The sequence below is a fragment of the Centruroides vittatus genome, unplaced genomic scaffold (assembly GCF_030686945.1).
Source record: "Centruroides vittatus isolate TY-2023 unplaced genomic scaffold, ASM3068694v2 contig_19, whole genome shotgun sequence".
NCBI lineage: Eukaryota > Metazoa > Arthropoda > Arachnida > Scorpiones > Buthidae > Centruroides > Centruroides vittatus.
Genome location: NW_027121169.1, coordinates 2515469 through 2534586, shown reverse-complemented (window position 1 = coordinate 2534586; position 19118 = coordinate 2515469). Strand labels below are relative to the sequence as shown.

General features: G+C 31.7%; 1 protein-coding gene across 5 annotated transcripts in view; it reads right to left on the bottom strand.

Annotated features, from left to right (window-relative positions):
* Window positions 1–19118, bottom strand: part of LOC136970131 (protein retinal degeneration B-like) — a 121862-nt gene that overhangs the window by 87579 nt on the left and 15165 nt on the right. For 3 of the 5 annotated variants that reach the window (XM_067264522.1, XM_067264526.1, XM_067264525.1), the window contains exons 1-2: window positions 7686–7950; window positions 925–1182 (exon numbers count right to left, since the gene is read on the bottom strand). In XM_067264522.1, coding sequence (XP_067120623.1) covers window positions 925–1002 — 78 coding nt within the window. In that variant the 5' untranslated portion in view covers window positions 1003–1182; window positions 7686–7950. Of the gene's footprint in view, window positions 1–924; window positions 1183–7685; window positions 7951–19118 lie in introns of those variants that run through there. The other 2 variants (XM_067264523.1, XM_067264524.1) reach the window with 1 other exon arrangement.

The following is a 19118-nucleotide window of genomic DNA, read 5'->3' as shown; positions in this document are numbered from 1 at the left end:
TTAAATTTCGACTGAAATTCCTATTTTAAATTGAAATTAGTATGACTTTTATTCTTCAAAGTCTCAATAGTTTAAAGACTTGGTTAGCTTCAATATACTTAAGGAGCATAATAATTGCAGCTCTTCGTGCGAATAATAAACATAAATGGTACCATTTTCGCGAAATTCAGAAATCATTTGTGAAAATTATTATTTAATAAAATTAATCAAATTATAAATTCAAATCGAGTGATTGCTGCAAACAATCTTCTCTAAACGTTTGCAACGTATCGACTAAGGGAGTCTCCCCAACGAAATAAATGGAATGACATCGAATGAATTTTAAATTTTAATTTATTATATCCGAATGGATTAATATTACTGCGGTCGAAAATCGAGTAAACATTTAAATCTATTAAATTAAATATAATGGAAGCAGATGGCAAGAATGAACTTCGTACAGTTCATCTCGTAAATCGATATATCAAAACAATTCTCGTTCGCTCATTTATTACGGTAAGTAATTGCAAATTTTGATTATTACTGTTCGTTTAATAATGATTTAAATCTTAAAATTTTATATTTTTCATATAATACATCATAATATCAACTATAATTCCGCATCTCAGTCATCAAGATCAGTTGCCACTATTCTGCTCCACAAAGTCTAAAGTTTCTGATGTGTAATGATGATAACTGCGGAAGATCATGTGACTAAGATCGCGAAAATATCCTAAACACTAGAGTCTATTCCATGAACGTCATAGATGATGCCATTATTGCGTCACTGTAGAATCGAGAATCAAAGTGGCATTACAATACTCCCAATTCTAGCCATAAAATTAACGGTAAAAAAATACTTGGCAATGCAAATTTGTTATAAAAAAACAATCTCAAAATTGTGTTAATGATATGAATAATTAATACAACAATTAGAATACTTACGGCAATCATATAAAGTTGAGCTACTTGATACTCCTTCACTGATAATGGCAGCGGAATGCGATATTCCTTCACTAGCATTTTGATTATTGTAATTAATACTGGACTATGAGCATTTAATGTGCTATCTCGAACATCTTCCCATAGCAAATGTATTGATTTTATAACCGAATCATCGATCGTTTACACATTGTCGTAGTAAACATAGCATTATTTCATCACGTATTACATCGAAGTGGACATTTTTCAGAAGAGTAAAACCTGCAAAAATGTAAGAAATATTTTTAAAATTTTCAATTTTTGTATTGGAAAATCATTAATATTGATAAATAATATAATACAATGCATCAAAATGAAAATGGATGATCGATTGAAACCGTATTTAAAGTTGTTATCCGTTAATACGTCAATACATTTAGTTCTTGGCACCAAAATGGCGGATGGATCACGCGATTGGAAGGGTTCATTATGACACTAAAGGAAGATTATAATTTAATCTTGACTTCTACACATGAAAAAATAATTATTTTACATTCTTCTAGATATTTATTAGTGAAGTATTTACATAAATTGCAATTACTTCTTTGTGGCACTACAAATATATTTTTGTAGCGGGTTTTTTTATTTGTTTTTATAAATTTAATGCAAAAAATCTGATATAAAGTAAGATTTTACAGCAAACTATATTAAAATAATGCAGTAAACTGCAAAAAAAAATCTCAGAAATAATGTATTGAAATTGTTCTAAGTTGAACTCCCTAGTATTGTGGAGCTTAAAAATAACACTTTTAAGACTTTTTTTCATAAAAATTCATATCATTTAAAATGTCAAAACTAATGTTTAAATCAATGTTAAGAAAATAAAAAAATTTATATCGACATATTATTTACCGTTTCGGTGAACCTACGCTTTATATTGATTATTCTTGCTAACCTTTTGGATATATTTTATTGATTGCTTTCGACCATTTGGTAAAAAACAATTAACAGACCAATTACAGAACTAAAATTTACTCTTTTGGTATCAAACTTCAAAATTTCCTTTCAAGTAAAACATAAATTTTTGTTTTGAAGATTCACATCAAGTTTGAAATTTACTGCCCTTCTTACAAACCATTGATAATGTTTGTGTTGTGATCATGATTTATTCACCAAGAAAGAAAAGAAGAATCCCGTTGTATTCGTGAGTAAACTCTAGAGAAATTCTTTAAATGCTCTCAGATCACTCAAAGAATTCTCCAAAAATTTATTAATTACTACCAAAAAACAAGAAAAAAAAAACTCCATAAATCACAAACTTTCCAAGAATGGCTGTACGGTTCAACTTTACACTTTATTGACAAAGAGACAGGAGGAATTTCAATCATAAAACCGAAAGTTATCAAAGCGTAAGTGAAAACATGCCATATTTTACAAGATTTTCAATTATATTTTAACATTATAAATATATAAATGAATAAATATTGAGTGTGTAGTAATATTTATACGCATATTATGCAATTCGTTAATTGCAGTTGGTTTTTTAAATGGAAAATTGGAATTCATGTTAATACTTAAAATGCCACAATTCGATACGAAAAATCGCGATTTATTATATCGAAAATTTAAACATAAGACGCTAATGGAGACTACCAGTGTCTGTGTGGATAAAACTATTGAACACTGATAACAGGTAAGGTCCCGGGTTCGCACCTTACCAACGACCTGTGGAATTTTCCGGATTTTATTTACTTGTCTAACATGTAAATAGGTGCCCGTTTCTTTATAGAATGCACCTCTTTGGAAGATCCACACGTGTTGCACTGCCTTATTCCACCAGTTCAATTGAATATGGATGGCAGCAGTGAAAATGGGAACAACCACGAGATATTTAACATGAAATTATTCCGCAGGCATTAAATATTAAGATGAAACGAAGACACGAAAAAACAGCTAGATTGGCAACAAAATTAAGAGAATGAGCGCCAACGACAACCAATCATGTACAGTACATCAATCGTGAAGATTAAAATCTTACATATAAAAAAATTATATATTTTGTAAATAAATTTTAGTTGTTTTTATTTTAACTTTTCTGTTAAATAGTATTACTGTATTGTTTTTTCCCGTTTTTTAGAATTATTTTCAGCAATCTGTAATTACATTCCTTGGTTAGTTCCATTATTATTATTATAAATTTTTGAATTTTACTACGTAACGTAGTAAAATTCAAAACGAAATAATGGAATGGATGCTATTTGAACGTGGAAGAGAAAAAAAAAACAAGAAACAGGTGGAGAAACGAGATTGATCAATTTGCTGAAGTGCAATGAATGAGAGTAGAGAAGAGGAGAGACTTGGAGAGCCATAGAAAAGACTTTCTTTTAACAATACAGTAAATGGTTGACAAAGAATATTGGCAAAAGCTTAGCAAAGTAATGTTTATAATTCTATTAAGAAGTTACTTATCTATGTTTCTAATGCAAATTAGTCCCAAGGATGATGATCTGTAGTAACATGTCGAGAAAATGAAAGATTCGAAGCAATTTTTGTAAAAATACATCTGGAATCAATACAATAATTAGGAAAAACAATTTTCAAGTACATGCTTTCTTATCAATTAACTGTGTTTGCACAATAAACACAGACTTTTGGGTTCGATCTCTTAAAGTATCGCTATAAGGCATTGTAAACTGTAAACAAAGTATAGAAAATAAAGAATATTTATCAGCAGACTCAGATAGAGTGAGATTATCAGGGTCATTTGGCTCATTTCCCGGACAGATAGGACCCAAAACGTTACATAAAAGACAAGCTTCTTGTGTCCGAGGCTCCAATTCTTTTAAATAAAAAGCATGACATAAAAGTGCAAATCTGTTCTAATATACGAAGAAAATCAATTTTATAACTTTCAGAGGAAGGTGGGGCCCACATTTTCCGCTTGTTCGGGCCTCATCTCCTCTCTCAGACCTATTAGTGGGTGATCAATTTGAAAACATTATAAAGACATCATCATTGAAATATCATTTCTCTGTGGAGATGAAATGACAATGAGTTCTTCATAATAGCCTATCAATATTGTTTAAGAAGAAATGAAAAGGAAGGAATTAAAATGAATTTTTAGCAAATATTTGTTATAAATGTGAATTTTATGACGTATCACAATAAAAAAATGATGAATTGTCACAGATATTATCAGAAAATTCTCAAATAATATTAAAACTAATGAAAAACTACTTATACGAAACTGCTCAATCGATGATAGTAACGTTTGTATCGAATCCGCCGAAGAATATGAAATTAATAAAACTTAATTACATAATAACAAAGAAAACAAAGAATCCTTACAGTTTACTTAAAGATTTTATCTAGAAAACTTGTTTCATACCAAAAGAATTGTATGTGCTGATGTACTTGAACTCTGTCCAACTCACAAATTAACCCAAATTCGAAACTAGACGTAGTGTAACAAAATTCAGAAGATATTAAGAAAGTTATAAATCATAATTATTAAACAATTTTCTTTCATAAATGGTTATTTGAATTAAAATTATAAGTTTTTGGCACAATTATTAAAAGAGAATCCAAAAACTCTTAACAATTAAATTGAATAAGTCAAAATTTTTTAAATATTTCCATCAACTTTAAATTTGTTAAATTTAAATTTTCAATTTCATAACAACCAATCATCGTTTAGTTAGATATACTTCAACTGAAATCGTACGTATATTGCGGAGGACGACTTATGTTCGCAGTCGTTTTTTCTTCTCAAAATTTATTTCTTTATGCACAATTCGTTCGAAAATACCGAGAATATCTAATTCATTAATTCTGGCGTCGGTTTTTTAAGGAATTTACCTTATTCTAAACTTTCTTTTTTGCTTGTAAGATCAAGAATTTAATTCATACCTTCTGTTTTACAATTAAGAACTGAATCAGTACATCGTAGAGTTAAAGAAACCTTCATATTTTAAATTTGGAGTAAAATTCATGCTTTTGTTTATCATTTAAAGAGGAAATTTCTGAAAGTTTCTCTAGGAAGACCGTAACAAGTTGATGTTAACAACGTTTAAGCATTGTTAAGAAACCAACGTTTAGTTCTTAAAATATATTAAGTTAAAACAATAAAAATCCGATTTATTTTGATATTTTGCACAAAATTAAATTACTTGATCTAAAAAATAGCGTAAATTTTGGTTAACATGTAATACAATTTTCATGTTTTGGCTTACCTGAAGAAGGATTACGAATAAAGGACAAATTGTTCTGTAAAGGTGGACATTATGCATATGCTTGAATAGCAAGAGAGGGCATTTTAAAATTAAAATGGAGGACACATACTCCATATAGTATCCAAGAAAAGGATGTTTTCTTATTTTGGAAGACATCCTCTTTTTGAATTCCATACCTACACGAGAGATATTAACATATTATAGACTATTCAAAAAGCCATAATTATTCCCATTGTGAATGGACTTAATTCACAATAGTATCGACTATTCCTGGATCTACACTACGCATAATAGGGGGTTTGGCATTGAGTCGGAATCTGGATCCTCCATAATGATAGACTAACACGTTAACGTGCAGCCAAATTTATGATCTGTACAGCAAAAATAATTTACTGTATAGCATTGTAACTTTATAACTGTATAATCAAATAGTTCAAATGACACATTTCTTAAATATATTCTATATTTACCAGCAAATTGATGAGCACTTCATCTCGTTTAGCATACTTATAAACACCACGTATGTAGCAATATAAAACTGTGTCGTGCTTCCATCAAGTGGCTCTAGGTTCGTTTTTCGCATATGGCCAATTCCGCGCTTCTAACTTCTAATTAAAATTTATAAATATTAATATTTTTAACCTTAAAATTACTTCAAATAATTCGACTTTTGACTTCATTTCTATCATATTCTACGGTTAGAATAACATAAAAACTGTTAGGAATTATTCGACACGTAACAATTTTTTAGTTTATTTATTCACTTGAATAATTCAGAAGGTCAAATTGTAGAGATTTAAGTGGCATCTTTTGAAAACTTGTAGTTTTCTTGTCTTATTTTTAGAAACTTTCTATTAATATTTTTATAAACATTTTTTTTTTTTTGGTAACTTCAGAACAATAAGGCATTTACAAGCCACAAAGTTAAATATTTAAGCTTTAAAACCTTATTAAACTGTAAACATATCGAGATTTTTGCATTTTTTTAATTGTTTCTGCACTTTATTTTTTACAAAAAAATTATATGAAATTAATTCAGGTCATGTTAAATAATTCAATTAAAAGTTTGCGTAATTTAATCATTTTAAAACTAAAATAAAGAGAAAAAAGCGCATAAAAATTAATTGTTTTTGATATTAAAAGCATTTAAAAAATACTTTCATTAAAAAACACTAATTAAAAACGCTTTCATTAAAAAAGATTGAATCAAAAGTTTTACTTTTTTTCTGTTGAGTGGATGTATGATCAATAATTGAGTTCTAGATTTAATAAAATTTTTGTAGCCGGAATCACAATTGAAGTTCGAAGCTTTAATTATAGATTTAGTGACTTAAACTGCTGTAAATTTAATACATAAATTAGATTCAATATAATAAACAATGAGAAGAAAGGAGCTTGCAAACTCTTATGTTCTCGCCTAAAGATTTCCAATATTTTTAAATGGATATGCACAGATAATGTTAAAAAAATAAATAATTTATAAAGAAAAAGACGTCGTATCTTATTAATAACTCTAAAAACTTCTCAACGTATACAAAAATGAATATATCTTCTAGTGTTTTCAACTCTAAATTCAAGACTACAGCAGCAGTCTTGAATTTAGTTTTGCTGCTTGTAGTTTAACTTTCTACGTTAAAAATTAAAAAAAACAACCCTAAATAAACCTTTCAGAAGTTATTTTACTCGATTTTTAATTTTTAAATAACAATTTTCGTTATTTTTTTACTCTTTAGAAAAGTAAATTAACCAAAAACAAATCTATCTTTATCAATGAATGAATGAACTGGAATTTAAGTTTCCGACTGTTTTTTAAATCACTATTCGCTTTTAATGTTTAAAAATTACAAATAAAATAAATAAATTTTAATTCAGAGTTTAAAATTTTTATATTTTTAAAGCTTAGAAGTGGTTTAAAGCATCTTCATCTACACTTTTATATGTTGAAAATGAATGTTTTCATACAGTATAAGAAAAAAAAAACAAGAAGGAAAATAAATGATTTGGCATCAACAAAAAGATCGATGGGCTTCAGTACAAATCAATAATCAAAACCACTTTTAAAATATACAATCAAATAAATTTTTTATTTAAAAAAAATTAAATAACTAACATTTTATAACAAATCACACCCTTTACTCACATATAAATCACTCGTTAATCCAATTAAATTATCATTAAATCTATAAAATTATAGGAAAATAAATAATTTAGTAAGTTTAATTTTTAATTAATTAAATTTTTTTAAAGAAAATAATTTTAAAAAAATTATTTTTATTAATTTTCCATATTAATATCTAACACCATTTTTACTATTAAAAAAAACCCATTTATATTATTAATTTTATTACAGAAAACATAAGTAATTTAATAAATAAAAAAGGGAGTTATTAGGCGAAACAAGTCGTCAATCTTTTATTTTATCCGCCTCAAAAAAAAATTAAAAATAAAAATGATAAAAATGGATTAAAAAAACACACATGAGAAAAACCTTCGTAGGTATCGTATAGTGGTCATAAATTACCTAAAATAAGCCTTTTTTCGTTAGTGACGTACCTGAAAGTAGTTTAAGTTAAGAACGAGACGTACAGACGTTTGTACGGGAGCCAAAAATCACAACACTGCAGAAACAGACATATCCTGACAGCCATTTTGTTGCGCAGTATAGTTGCAATCAATGAATACACGTCAACGATCTTCGAACGACACGCATTTTAGCGACGTTGGAAGGGAATTTTAGTGTCACCTAAGCTAATTTAACTTTCAAAAATAGCATACAGGCACTCAGAAGGTGCTATTTAAAGCATTGCTTCGAAGGATAAGTTTCTTCTCCTGCATTGAGAAAGGGTGTTATAAAAAAAATTCTACTTTAACTAATCGATAACTTAGAGGGGATTAAGACGTGTACACCATCCTTTAACGTATACCTCCACTCCCAAAACCAAAAAGAAAACAACTTTACCATCAAATCTCTCAACTAATAAGACTTTTAATGAAATTAGAGGAAAGTATAATGCATTTTAAAGTGCATACAAAGTAAGAAATTAATTAATGACAGGCTCTAATCTTGTAATTTAACTCGATTTTCCGCTTATATTTTTGATTTTTAAGAGGTTTTTTTATGTTTAAAGAGTTTAAAATGTGTTTAATCAGCTTAACTTTAGAGAGAGAGAGGTGTATTACTCAATAGATGAAACAAATAATACACAGTCAGCAAATGACCTCTCGAGTAGTTAAAGGTCAGACTTAAACAATTCACCATTTTGTGAATTTATAAATTGAAGTATTTTTTAAATCTATGCAGATATAACTTCTTAAAAAATTTCAAAAATGTTACGTAAATTCTCCTCTTAATCCCTTAAGCAGTATTCTTAACCTTAAGTTAGCATCATCTTTCAAATCCGGATCTCATCCTGGTTATCTTTATGGAGCAATGTGAAAGGGTGGAAACATTGTAGTAATAATTCCAAATGTTTTTAAAAAAACAAAAGCTTAGATATTAAAGTATCAACGAATAGTTAGCGATCTACTCGTCAGGTAAAAAGAAACCAAATATAACGTTTTCATCAGGTGGATCGCGAGCTACCGGTTGATAAATTAGGCTTTAATTTGGTTATAAAATTATTCAAAGCTTTATGCAGTCGTGCAGAATTATTTTTAACTTTTTAACATATTTTCCCTTTATGTCTGAAACCGAAGATTTATTTTATTTTCATAACTTTTCCTGCAGAAATGAATTTCTCGTCTTCAAATATGAACTATAAGAAAGGACTTGTTGGATTAGACAGATTACGGATTCTACCTCATTCTGACGTCATTCGCTCGCTCTCTATCTCCCGTACATTGAAAAGGACAAACAGTGAGTCAAATGACGTGCATCCTCTGACTAAAGATAGAAATCCTTCTCATAAAAGTGCACGCCCCAAAAATTATAAACGATTAATAAAATAATTTTTATTTTTTGAAAAATATCCCTTAGAGACCTTTTTCATCAATTTGTGGATCGATGAAGACCGAAACAATTAATTATATGTACATACTTTTTCCTCACATTTCATAAGCTAATTCCAACCTTTCTGATGTTACGTATCTTTCAATATTGATTTCAAACCAAGAAGTAATTTTTTTGTATCTTTTTATTCTACGAAAAGAAAAGGCAAAAGGGAAAATATGAATCTGAAGTAATATTTCTTAATACTTTTTTAATTTGCCACCTTTCAGAATTCCTGAAATTATTAAGAGAAAAATCAGTGGGTAGTTCGCGATCTTCTGATAGCTGTACCAAACACCTGTGTATAATATTAGGGGCCGTCCATAAATTACGTAAAGGAGATTTCGGCTATTTCAGACCCCCACCCACCCCTGTGTAAGAAACCGTAATATTTTCTTTGATCCCCTCCCCTTCTCTATTTTACGTAATATTTAGGCATGATTTTATAGAAAGATTTAAAAAAAATTTTTTTTTATGAAACCCTAACAATCTTAGGTCCAAAATATATAATTATTAATTAGTTAATTAATATGTACTATTATTTATAAAAGACTTTATGTGAACAAATTTTAAAATATAAAAATATAAAAACTTAATGAATTCGAATAAACAATTTATTTTAAGAACTTTATTTTTTAATTATTAACAACGTTTTTATTTTTATTACCATTGATTAACGTCACAGTATTCATTTTTATATTAATTTTAATTTTCACTTGTCCATGGATTTTTTTAGCTAATTTTCAAGTGATTCAATCATAGGCAAACAGTCTGATTCAAAAAGTTCATAGTTTTTTAATTCAAGAGATTCTGTACTCTCAACATCATCTTCAGACATCCATTCAGCATCCTCCGCTAATGTATCGTCGTCTGTTATTACACAAAGAAGTTCTTTTTTCGACTTGCTTCAATACGAACAGATTTTATTTTGGAAAAAGATACTTTACGATTAGTTGGTTTCTTGTGCTCGTTAATTTTTTTATTTGAAGCAAAATACATATGACATGTGGAGCAAGTTCTTCCTTTTATTTGTGACTGTATGGTAGGGCAAAAGTAATCATATGGCAAATTATTCTGATTTCCGGTTTTGCGATAAAAGAAACAATTCAAGGTTTAATCTTTGGAATAAATGCATGAATCTTGCATCTTCATCAGTATGATTAATTGTCTGAGACACCGTAAGTAGCCCTGTTATTTCATCATGAGTAATTTGGCAAGGAGCAGGAAGAAATCCAGTAGGCAAACTCGGGATATTACTTCTAATCAAACTACAACACTTAATATCATCGCACTTAGTTATCTTTAAAAACAAACAAAAAAAAAAAAAAAAAAACATAATTTAAAATTCTTTAAAATATATTAACATTTTGAGCCTAAATTCAATTTACCTGTAGAAGATATTGAGATTCATGTAGCCTACATGCTTAATATACCAATACATGCTTAATATACCAATTCGTCAAAACTCTCTGTACTATCTGTAGGCTTAATGAATTTGGCTATCACGATATGATTATCGATAACCATTTCACTCCAAATATTAGCAAGAGTGCTTCCAGCAGCTTCGAAATTTTTAAGCTCCAAGTTTTTGTCAACAGTTTTTCCAGAAATATCTAAGTGATTGCCAAAGTAATCGTGTTTTAGAATTACAACTGAAAGCTGGCTACTAAGAGGTGTTATCCTCCTCTCTACACAATTAAAAGTGCTACGACTTGGAGCTTTAGTGACTATGAAGAGTGCATCGAGTATGAAGTTTTTGAAGTGCCGAATCGCGAAAGAAATGACTTTAAAATATCTGAAAATAAATTACATAGAAAAAAATTAATTGTTTATACTATTAAATAGTTTTTTACCTTAATACGTAAACTATACGCGTTCAAAAGATATAATAAACATCGAAATTACACACTACTTAAAAAAATATAAAAGTAAATAATATTAAAAATTATTTTTACTTAATAAAATTATCATAATGTGCACGTAAAACTTCATGAAATAAATTCTAAGATTATGTATTTGAATAAAACTACGAAGAAATATAGTTTTTACCTTGGATTTTCATCTGGTCTCCGTCGGATGAAATTATGACTACTGGCTTTATTTGATGTTTAATTTTCATTATACTGTCAAATTCTTTCAACTCTAATAGGCGCTCAAAATCTGCGGCATGGCCAGCAGCAGTCGATTTATCGTGTTTTCCACTTCTTATGGCAATATAAGTTGGTCCTAAATAACTCACTGCTTCAGGATCTCCCAGTCCTTACGGTCTATTAATCACTATACCTGCATAAACTGATTGGATCAGTTTGTGTCTTTCCGATACAATAAAATCGTGACCGGGAAGCTTTATTCAGTACTCTACGTGCATTAGGATAGGCGATTGTTCCTGCGCTGCTCTTAGACTAATAGGCACCAGTGGCGTGCCGTCATTGGAAGCGGTGGAAGCGCCGCTTCCACCTTCCAATGACCTTCCCTTGTAGTTTCTAAAATATAAATTTTCATATTTTAACGTACTTTAAATTAATTAAAATTAATATTTTATTATAACTGCATTATGTATCTTATTAAAAACTTCTATACTATATGTGAAAAAAACGATAAGATTGCTATTGTATATTCGAATGTCAGTGGCGGAATGGAAGCGCTTCCGAGACAGCTTTCACGACGAGAATAACTGAATGGTGTAAAGCAGCCAGAGGGCATTGGCGCATGCGCTTTACAGAGCACCAACCTCAGCCGGTTTAGCTGGTGGAAGCTACACACGTGTAACCTTTCCAACGATTCTATTCCTTAGCCACTGGGTAGGGAGCTATCTGACTAAGTGAATTGTTTAAGATTGAAAAAGTAAAGAGTATTCAATGTTATTTTTATGTACGTTTTTTTGCAAAGTTATATTTAATTACAGTATAATTAAAAGAAAATTATAATTATATTGACAGATTTTCAGTCATAAAATCTTTAGAAACTTTATCACTTTTAGATGTTTTTCATAATACTAAAATTATTAACAATTTTTCCAAGCGTGTTTTAATTCTTTAAATTAAGTAAATTTTATGGGAATTTTTTGATTTATCTAAATTACGTAGCGAATCGCAATATTTATATTTGTGTCCGGACTATATTGACAAGTAACTCTTAAACATAAAACATATTATAATTAATGTCGATTCGAACAAATTATATGATTTAATATCATTAATTTTTACGGTACCATCTACCAGTGGGTCTGTTGAGCGCCGTTTTTCGACCAGGGAGCGAATTCATACATTGGCCAGGAACACTCGGTCGGAGGAAAAATTGTCGTCGCTAGCGTTGCTTTCTTCTCCTCTCTGGTTCATATGGAGGTTATAGCCTTATATTCGCCTTTCCTCCGAAGAGTGGTGCCATGATCACTATGCGACCGAAGAGCCAGCCGTTTATCTCACGGCCTAAACGTATGCGCGAGAAACCGTGCCTTCCGGGAGGACTTTTATGGGGAACTGGCCTCCTATTCAATCGTTATTGGCTAGGAGAAAACCCGGAAAACTCCTAGCAGCCAGCTTGTCCGGGTCGCGGCGCGAACCCACGACCGAACTTCTCAGTGTTTAAGGTCTGGTCACCACTAACTATGAGCGGCAACGGAGACCACTCGCCCACTGGTGGGGCTAGCGTTGCTTTCGATAGAAAAAGTGCTTTTAAATACGTCGATGGAGTCGATAAAGTAATTAACGACTTTGCGGAAAAAATCGCCGAATAGAATTAGTTTATAAAAAATTTAAAAAAACAAGTTTTTCTATCATTGTTTGTATCGTATCAATTTGTATTATGTATGTATTATTTGTATTTTAGAACTAAAATACATAAATTGTTTATTTTTGTCATTTCAAGCATTTGTTTAAAACTTTTATGGAAATGTGAAGTTCCGGACAGGTCTGACCCGTCACGAAAGACGCGAAAAAAAGGTTAATTTAGAGAAATATTTATTAGTTTAAAAAACTATAGGTAAAAGTCGGTTGTAGTCGGACACCCATTGTTTATATCAAACTGCCAGGCAGAAACCATAAATCGCGGAAGGAAGTCGTCCTATGATCGGTGGAAGATCGTATTCATCTTCGATTTTGACTTTTCTCGCGCTCCAGGTAAGAGTCTCGTTACGTTTAGTAACCAGGGACCAACCACTCGGGAAGCGTGATTGAGGGAGAACGACCAGTCAAATGGACGAAAGAAAGAACGGAGATTGATATAATCTCTGACAATCGAGGACACCTGGCACTCGGTTAACGTTCCTAATAACCAAAACGCCGTGTGTCAACGTGCAAAAAAACAAAAAAAAAAAAAAAAACAGTTTCTCGTCTATTGTGCCAACCTGTAACCCGTGCCACTTCGGACTTAGACCGTGTCCCCGATGCCAACAGAGGAAGTCTCCCCGTGCCCTACAGACTTATCAACGCCACTGTCCCGGAGCCATCTTCGATCGACCATCGAAGAACCACATCGACGCCCAGGATGTCCGAACAGCTGATTGTCCTAAAGCAAACTATTTTGAACATAGTATATGTTTATTTTATGTTTCTTTTTGTCGGCTTTTGTCAGGTACGTCTCTTCCGCCACCACGCACGTACGAATGGACCCTAGGCCATCACTGACGCGCAATTAACTGATTGTCCCTGGAAGTCGGCTTCTTACAGAAACACAGCTTCCCTATCATCAGATGTCACGGCACGCCACTGATAGGCACCCGTGCCTTATCATCTTGTGAAATAAATGCAACTAGTTTCGGTCCAAGAGCAGAAGCTAACGATTCTAAAGCACGTATCGAGGCTGTACAAAACCGACTATCGGGATGAGTTTTGTGGCTATCATTTTGAGCTCGGCCTAATTTCACGGGAGCAGTTGTTACATGTCTTTTTCCTTCGATGGTATTAGAATTTCACGGAAGAAGTCGCAATTATGTAGCGCTTCTAGATAAACTGAAATCTTCTTCCAAAAGTTTTGTATGCAACTCTGTCGAGAGTTTTACATGCTCTTATTTCATCTGTGTTGCACCTCTAAAAGAAGTTATTTCCGTAATAGTTTGTAACAAAACCAGCTGCTCTTCTTCGATGCGCAATCTCCCAGCATTTTTTTTAAATTTCAAAATTGAAGTTGCAGCCACATTAGATTCAAACATCAATTTCAGCTTGTTTTTTCGAGCAGCTCTGAATTTTCGCTGGTAATTGGCATTTTTTTGCTTTTTATAATCAAATTCTGTTTGGCTATACCTAGTTCATTTTTGGTTTTTTTAATATCATTTAGTGACATGTCTCCTCCTAGATTGGCATCTCCAGCTAAAATCTGAATGTTCAATTTATTCGTTAAACTTGTAACTTTTTCAGCGGCCTCATCTTGTGCTGGAGCTTTGTATGTTTTTTTTATAAGCTTTTGGTGAAGATATACTATTTTCAACAGTAGATTCAACATTAATGCTTTTTGCAGTAGGAAGAAAAGTATTATCATCTAGGTTAGGGACCAAATTAGTTATTGTTTTTTCAACAATTTCAGACTCTTTCTTTTGATTGACTATGTTATAATGATTCTGTTTCATAAAAAAATAGTAATATATATATCAAGTCCATAACACTTTATTGATAAGAAAGCAAAAAAGTTTAAAAAGCAACTTAACATACAACGTACCTTACTAAGATACGACTTTTCTCTTTTTATCTCGAGTGTCGTAATAGTTTATACGTTGTTGTATAAAAATAGTGAACCCTTTCGTATCAGTGCCGTATCGAGCAGTTGCTTCGGTCCGTACAAGATTTGCATCTTTTTAAACGTTATCACTTTTCTTGTCGGCATTTGCTTTTTTATATGACTTGAAGAATCTTTGGTAAACATCATCTAAGTTTACTTTTATATTTTTACTTTTATTATTGTATCACGTCACACGAGATGGCGTTAGTACAACGAGCGTTCTTAACAGAAACCGCCCAATTAAAGCCAAATTCAAAACTCCACCACTCAATGAAATCAAAAAATAAAAATAAGAATATTACGCAAGACGAGATCTATTACTCCCTACCCCTGAGTAAGAAATCGTAAGAAATCCTTGACCCCCACCCACCCCAAACTACCTTTCATAATTTATAGACGGCCCCTTAGTCCTTTTCATCCGCTAGTTCGCGAACCACCTGTTGGTTATAAAATATATTTTATCATAAAAAAGTCCTATTCGTGCAGTAGATAGGGATTTACCGGTTGATAAACTGGAATGGAGAGAACACACAAACGAAACTACGAAAGAATTTTTAAAAATTCTTACATTTGTATTGTGTTTAACACACTTAAAAGATAATTCATTTCATTCTCTTAAGAGTACTTTAATAGAAGCAGGGATGTTTTCAGTCTCTCTTTCTAACTAAACTGCATTTATCTGATAATGAAGATTATAATTAAGCGTGCTGAGTTTTAAATGAAAGCATCATTAACCATTAAAATTGTATTGTTGTTCAATCATCTTTGCGAATGAGATTCGTTCTTTAATTACAAACTCCCCGCTACGATTCTTCCTTTTCGTTAAATTACGCACTCGAGCCATTAAAAATCCTAAAGATTCGGTATTTTACTCGATAAACCCTTATTTGATACACGCACACACAAAAAAAGCGAAAAGCACCCACCGATTCCACCTTAAATTATTTGCCATATTTGCGCGTGTACGTTGCATATTAGCGAGTTAAACGTTATTTAAATGCATATTTCTTCCTCTTAAACGAACGGAAACATTAGAAATCGTTTATTTAACACCGTAAACACAAGATCTATTTGTCTAGTGTTTTCTATTTTGTATAAATTCTTCAAATAATCAGATTTTGGTGATATATATGAATGACGAGGAGGCAAATTACAACAACTGAGCCATCATGCAAAGATAAGAGAGCTGTAGAGAGTGATTATATGAAAAGTATCACAGTAAGAATGGCCTGTTGAGCCCAACGATGTAGAGTAAGCAAGAATAGATTCCTTCAGAACACAGTAAACCTGATTTTTTAATAATAAAAGTACATTCTTGTAATTTATTCATAGTATACTACATATTTTAATACGTTATGAACCATTATAGAAACATAAATCTCAAAGTTTCACTATAATCAATGTTAGGATTCGTGTCTTGCCCCTATAATGCGGGTTCTCTGCACACATCGTGCTTCGTGATGTGTTTTATATCGTTAGACAACGTGTACAAGAATTTTAATGAAATTCTGTTTTTGTTTATTGGTTAAATAAATCATAGAGTACATCTCTTATTCTATAAACGTCAAGAATAAAGATTTGAACATTTCGTCACACAAGAATTTAAGTTATTATTTGGTAAGGTCCAGTTTGGAAAGAAAACTATATATAGATCAATTCCGAAACAACAGGTTAATTTATAATAATAAAAAAATTGCGGAAAAGAAAAGATATTTACAAAATAATTACTAAAATAGTATAATTTGTATTACTATTTATATATATACTGTACATATATACCATTCCGCCACCATTTTGAATGAGAAAGGGTACTGCAGAATTGTTTATCTTCGCGATTATATGCTTTAAATTCGTAAAAAAAATCTTAAAGGAGAAAACCCATAACATTATAAATTAAACAATATATAAAAATTTAAAGATAATAATGTTTAGTTTATTTTTTATTTAAAAAAAACTTCAAAAATCCGTTTCGCTCATCGCGTATTCGATAATTAATTTGAATTCATCATTATTAAAGTGGAAAAAATCTTTAAAAATTGACATAGATTAAGAAAAACTAAAGAAAATTAATTACAAATGAAAAAACTCCTCGTAGAGAATAGGTAAAAACCACAAAATCCTAAACAACAGATTTAACGCACGACCTTTCACCTACTCCCAGCGTAACTGGAAGCGAATATTACTTCTGATTGTAAAAATAAGAAAATTAGAATGAAAAAGTACTGTACAAATTTGAGTTAAAAATTGAATAAAAACAAAAATGAATTGTTGTTTATCAGAATTCTTATTTTTGTATTTTTTCAACATGCAGTGCAAAATATGTCGAAGAGCATACACTGTATAAAAGATAGAGTGAAGATCCTTACTATCCGTCACGATCTTTACGAATGTTCCGTCTCGAGTTGTTCTTTACGACTCGAGAATGTCCGTTAGATGGTTCGAGGAAAGCTACACTTCCACACTCAACAAGTAGTTATATACAGTTTATTTACAATACAAATATTTACAAGATGTACAATGTTCAACGATATTACATACGCTAATGTAACAAAGCTGTGATATCGCACGTCGGCTTGTCTGTCCGGGAAACTCAAGTCGCTTTTCCGGAGATGGCTCAACCGCGTGGCCGTCCGTCTCTGCACTAAACCTTTTTCCGGAGGACTTTCCCAGAGGAGAACGCTCTCTCTATACACCTCAAAGGCTTACCTAGTGTCAGAGATCACCACGTATCCGGTCTCTCGCCCTTTCTCCTCGTTTCTCCGCCACCCTTCCAATTTAAGGGATCCTGCTGCGATGCCCTGCGACCAATCAGTTCCTTCCCTTTTTTTTTTTTTTTTTAGAGCTTCCAAAGACGTCCGCCCTATTTCCCGCCGACGTAGCTTACATTTGCGTCCGCCCTTTATTTACATTTTTTTTCCAAGCCGGCCGGCACGTGGCCAACACATTGACCCTTAAGCGGAGACGCTACTCCTTTGATCCTTCCGGCCGTTTATGGCCCCAGCTCCAGGTGGGACTAATTATCTCTGTCGCGTGGCTTTTCGACTCAGGACGCTAAAAGCGACCTTTACAGATAGCATGTCTCAGATCTTAACACAATATCAATTACATACTCGAATAACTTACTGTAAGTTGAATACAAAGATATACAGTACTTGGCTGATAAGTGAGTACAGAGTGACACTATGAAGACTGGTGGGCGTGGGTTTGCACCTGACAACTAGGTGGTCACGTGAAGTTTTCCGACTTTTCTTCACATGGGATTAGTTTTTCACAGAAAGTTTTCACAGTTACTTTCTCCCACACTTGAGTGACCGCTCGTGTTGGGTTGCCGTAACCATCAATCTAATTTCGAAAGGTGGGAAGTTGAGGTGATCCTCATTTCGTTATTTGTGCAGAGACTGTTTCAAAATATCACCGGTTGGTTCTTTAATAAGTTTACAATCATTTGGAAGGGGTATTAGTACACCCTTTCCTCTTTTTACCACAGAACACTTTTTGATGATTTCCTCCTTTTTGCGTTTTTCTATCTGTTTATGAACGTAAAATTTTCAATTAATACGTTTTTAAAAATATTTTTATATTTAAATACCTTCCTCTGATGTAAAATAATAAGGACGATTCCATTGTTTGTGAACATGAGAAAGGAATGTATTGGTGACACGACAGCAAGAAGGACAGAGTTTTATTTCGGCATCATTAAATTTTGCAAAGGATAATGGAAGAAGAAAGAATGAATTTTCAAGTAAACTGGCTACAGCTTTATTACGGCCAGAGATTGCTCTTAACAAGGTATATCACTCTGCATTCAAAAACTTCCTAGAAAAGTATAACAAGCACTCAATTCTTGATCAAATCACTCTAAGGGAAAATCTATGTGCAGTCTGTTTATGAAGAAGCAACTTAAAAAAATAAATAAAAATAAATACAGGAAATATTAGGAAATGACCCAGTCTTTTTCATTTTGGATGTACTAAAAAGGTACGTTCTAAACATTCTCGACGACCCTATAACAGGAAAACCCGAACAACGCATGCTGTTAAGAGTTTACGAATATAAAAGACAAATTCTAGAACTGTTATGAAAGTCTTCATAACAGTTCTGGAATTCGTAGGGTATGGAAAAGTTCTAAAATTTGGCACACGCCAAATTTTAGAACTTTTCCATACCTTGCCACTCCTCTGCCATTCCCTTCCAACTCTGCCATTCCCTACGAAAAATTTTGGTTACTTGTAACTGACCAAGCACCATATATGTTAAGTACATGCTCAAATATAAAGCTGAATGTA